We start from the raw sequence: 4800 nt of genomic DNA, 5'->3' as shown, positions 1-4800 counted from the left end.
CTAAAAAGTGACCATCTTACAGCCCCTTACACCTCGCTACACTTCGTTACGTTCGCTACACCCCCTTCTCCAATTTTCACAAAATTTTACTCCTAGACTTGGTTACACCTCGCTACATGTTCTTAACTACGCTACAAGATTGGTGTCTCTCTGGCGAGTAAAAAGTGACCATCATACAGCCCTTTACACCTCGCTACACTTCGTTACGCTCGCTACACCCCCTTCTCCAATTTTCACAAAATTTTACTCCTAGACTTGGTTACACCTCGCTACATGTTCTTAACTACGCTACAAGATTGGTGTCTCTCTGGCGAGTAAAAAGTGACCATCATACAGCCCTTTACACCTCGCTACACTTCGTTACGCTCGCTACACCCCCTTCTCCAATTTTCACAAAATTTTACTCCTAGACTTGGTTACACCTCGCTACGTGTTCTTAACTACGCTACAAGATTGGTGTCTCTCTGGCGAGTAAAAAGTGACCATCATACAGCCCTTTACACCTCGCTACACTTCGTTACGCTCGCTACACCCCCTTCTCCAATTTTCACAAAATTTTACTCCTAGACTGGTTACACTTTGCTACACGTCTTAACTATGCTACAAAATTGGTATCTTTCTGGCGAGTAATGACGCGACTGCTCTTTTACAACTTTACTGCTGTATTCCATACTGAATATTTACATACATCACCTCAACATATCTTGAAACTTATCATGTTTAAGCTTTCATCTATCGCCAACGTACCCTAGTATAGTTTTTATATTATTCGTAGGGGTCACTGGTCCTTCAAACAAAGTTCCGGTGACCCTCTCTCTTTTACTACTCTAAACTTTCTTTCTCTTATGAAAGGAATAATTATTCACGATATGTAAATCGATGGGAAGATCGAACTGTTCCATACAAGACACCCTATGTGAAAATAGTCCCATCTTAAACAGGCTGCGCATTGATATATTTCTCTGTAATTAGACTTCTTTTCCTAGCCTTCGCTACACTCGCAACACTTAAATACGTAGCGAGGGGGTAGTCTATAAAGTTTGCACCTCGGATCTTGCAGTGTATATTGACATCATGCATCATCACTGTCGCTCCTCACTTTACTGTCTCTGGTGCCATTGAGTACATGAGCAACGATATCATTCTCATCGTCACTATCTTCTCTTTCATAATAAGTATTGCTAGTAGTAGCAGGCTACTTGTAGTTTTTTGCCTTGCTTCATCTGGTTGATATTTATTTGTTCTGTTAAAGTATTATTTTCTTTTTATTTAACATGTACCAGAGTAAAATATATATTATAAACTAATCATTATGTCATTGATGACAGAGTAAGACAAGAAAAAAACATTTTGAGCACCCCCTATAGCTGTCAATTTTTGAATGACCCCCAGGTCGTAAATACTGATGGTTCCCTTACTTGCTGCCAAAGGCCATCGCTTTCACTGCATTCGACAGCCAACCATACATAGCCAAACTATGTTGCTTCGATTTCGCAATCACCTTGCCGCTAAAGCAACAATCAGCTGAAATTTATTACTTCTGTATTTGCCTACAAAAGTGAGCCAAGTGATGTCGTGTTCTGATATACACCGCCCTCTATCAGTAGAGAAAGTTTACTGTTCACCAGAGGTTCATGGGTAATTGCAACTGTAACAATGGCGGGATTCAATAAATCACTGATGTGTTATAAAGTTTAATCTGGTCTGTGGAGTTAAATCTGAGCCATCCAGGCGACATATCACGTTGGCGACGAGGAGTATCACCGAAAGAACTTTTCAAAATGAGTGAGAAAGGGAAAAACGTCATTTCAATCTTTGATTGTGCTGGAGATGCAGCGACGGTAGGTCAACAATGGAAAAGGTGGGTTGGCTTCCTTCGAACTTTTTGCAGACGCCAAAGGTTTGATTTTAGACCCGGACAAGCCAAATATTGCCAGACAGAGGCGAGCACAGTTGTTGCTCTTAGCTGGACCCGACGTACAGGATGTTTCAGTACACTGGATGATACAGGTACGCCAACTGAGTATAGCAAGGCCGTTGATGCTTTGAACTCTCATTTTGTGCCAGTAGCAAACTCAGCATACGCGAGGCGAAGTTTTCGATCCCTTACCCACGAAAAGGGGGAAACGGTTCAGCAATTTGTAACTAGATTACGACGTGCAGCAAAAGACTGTGAGTTTGGTGCTGATGCGGACAACCAAATCCGTGATGAGGTCATTGCAAAGTGTAATTCTGATTACATACGCAGAAAGTTATTAGAAGAGGGTTCGACACTAACACTTGCAAACACATTGACAGTAGCAAGACAGTGTGAAGAAGTTGAAAACCAAATGGCGACCTTGACAACAAGTAAGCCAGAAACAGTCGTTACCATCAACCGTGTTGACAAACGTAAGCCTAAACAAAGGGTGAAAGGCAAACGCAGCAGCCACAGCAGCAATGCATGCTACCGATGTGGGCAGAGTGGACACTATGGCAAAGACCCAAATTGCCCTGCGAGAGGAAAAAAATGTTTGAAATGCAATGGTGCCGATCATTTTGCAGCAGTCTGTAAAACAAAACAGAAGAAGGTGAATTGCGTGAACTCTGAGCAAAACCCAAGCAGTGTCAGTGGTGATTATGCATTTCACATCAAAGATCAAGCCTCAAGTGGTGTGATCCCCACTGTGATCGGTGGTGTTAAGCTGAACATGTTGGTGGATTCAGGAGCTACCACCAACATTGTGGATGAGGACACATGGAAAACTCTAAAAGCAAAGAAAATCCAGTGTGCATCGTACAAGCAAAACACCGAGTTATATCCATACGCATCTGACAAGCCCTTGACAGTTATTGGTGGATTCTCCTGTGACATCAAAGTGGGCAAACAGAAAACAGTTGCCAAGTTCACTGTTGTGAAAGGGTGTGGTGTACCACTGCTCGGTAAAACTACAGCTACCGAACTTGGAGCACTGTAGGTTGGAGTAGATGTTGTGAACTCTATCTCTGATCAAAAAGGTGAGATGCTACGCCAATACCCAGAAGTGTTTAGGGGAGTTGGAAAACTGAACACTAAACAAGTCACAATACATGTCGATGATCAGGTTAAACCAGTAGCAAAGCCACTGAGGCGTACACCCTTCAACCTAAGAAGTAAGGTGGAACAGAAAATCCAAGAGTTGGTGGAAAACGACATTATTGAACCAGCTGAAGGCCCAAGCAGGTGGGTTAATCCAGTGGTTGTCGTTCCCAAAGCCAATGGGGACATACGACTATGTCTTGACATGAGGAGAGCCAATGAAGCCATTATTAGAGGCAGATACCCAATTCCCACTGTGGATGAAATATTTCAAACTATGAATGGATCGACAGTATTCAGTAAGTTAAATCTGAAGTGGGCTACCATCAGCTGGAGCTGGACCCAGAGTCAAGAGACATCTGCATATTTGTGACACACTGTGGTATATACAGGTACAAGAGACTCCTGTTTGGTGTAAATTCGGCCAGTGAACTGTACCAACACGAAATCTCTTCGTCATTGGCCGGAATACCAGGGGTAGACAACATTTCTGATGACATGATTGTGCATGCCCCTAACAATGCGATGCATGACGAGCGAGTTCATCAAGTCATGAACAGACTTAAGCTGTGTGGACTAACCTTGAACATTGATAAGTGTGTATTCTCCATAAGTAAGCTCGAGTTCATGGGAATGCTGCTTTCTGAGAAGGGAGTTGGCCCTACTGAGTCACGAGTAAAAGCCGTCCTTGAAGCTATGGAACCCAAAATGCAGCCGAAGTGCGGAGCTTCCTGGGATTAGTCAATTTCAGTTGTCGATTTATCCCACACTGTTCAACGATCTGTGAACCACTGTCTGAACTTAGACATGAAGGTGTGAAGTTTAAATTTGGGCAGCGTCAACGCAATGCATTCAATGAATTGAAACGACGAATGGCAGACGCTACCACACTAGCATATTTCAGTAAGACAGCACGCACAGTTGTCCTTGCAGATGCAAGTCCGTCGGATTGGGTGCTGTGTTGGCCCAGGACAACCAGATGGCAGTTTAAGACCAGTAAGTTATGCCAGCAGATCTCTGACTGACGTCGAGCGGCGATATTCTCAGACTGAGAAAGAGGCACTTGCTCTGGTATGGAGTTGTGAGAAGTTCCATCCTTATATCTATGCCATGAAGTTCGACCTTATGACCGACCACAAACCCCTCGAGGTGATATACGGCCGTCGTTCTAAACCGAGTGCTAGAATTGAAAGGTGGGTTCTTCGCATGCAGCCATACGACTTCAATGTGGTACACATACCAGGCAAACAGATGGTGGCTGACCCTCTCTCTCGACTTCTGAAACCTGGCGGTAAAGTTGAGCGCCATGATCACGGAGCTGATGACTATGTGAGATTTGTGGCAGTACGTGCAACACCACAAGCCCTGACAACCCGTGAAGTCGAGGAGGCTTCTGCTACTGACCCGGAGTTTACAGCGTTGGGAATGGCGATCAACTCTGGCCATTTTGAAAGCTGTAAACAATATCAACATGTGGCTGGAGAGCTGTGTATGATTGGGCAGCTGATACTACGCGGAACCCGTATTGTACTACCTACAAAGCTGAGGCAACAAGCCTTAACTCTAGCCCATGAAGGACATCTCGGTGTAGTTGGCACCAAACAGAACTTGCGTACCAAAGTTTGGTGGCCAGGTTGTGACAGAGCAGCAGAAAGATTCGTCCGATCATGTTATGGTTGTCAACTCGTAGCCAGACCAGACCCAGCTGAACCAATGAGGTCTACAGTGTTACCGGATGGTCC

General features: G+C 44.2%; 1 protein-coding gene across 1 annotated transcript; it reads left to right on the top strand.

Moving 5' to 3' along the window:
- The first annotated feature begins 1781 nt into the window (after positions 1–1781).
- Positions 1782–2957, top strand: LOC139141533 (uncharacterized). Its single transcript, XM_070711127.1, has one exon. The coding sequence runs from the start codon at positions 1782–1784 to the stop codon at positions 2955–2957; it is 1176 nt and encodes a 391-aa protein (XP_070567228.1).
- Positions 2958–4800: the final 1843 nt, after the last annotated feature.

This window comes from Ptychodera flava, chromosome 10, assembly GCF_041260155.1.
Source record: "Ptychodera flava strain L36383 chromosome 10, AS_Pfla_20210202, whole genome shotgun sequence".
NCBI classification, from domain to species: Eukaryota; Metazoa; Hemichordata; class Enteropneusta; family Ptychoderidae; genus Ptychodera; species Ptychodera flava.
This window is presented reverse-complemented; position numbering and strand designations above follow the sequence as displayed.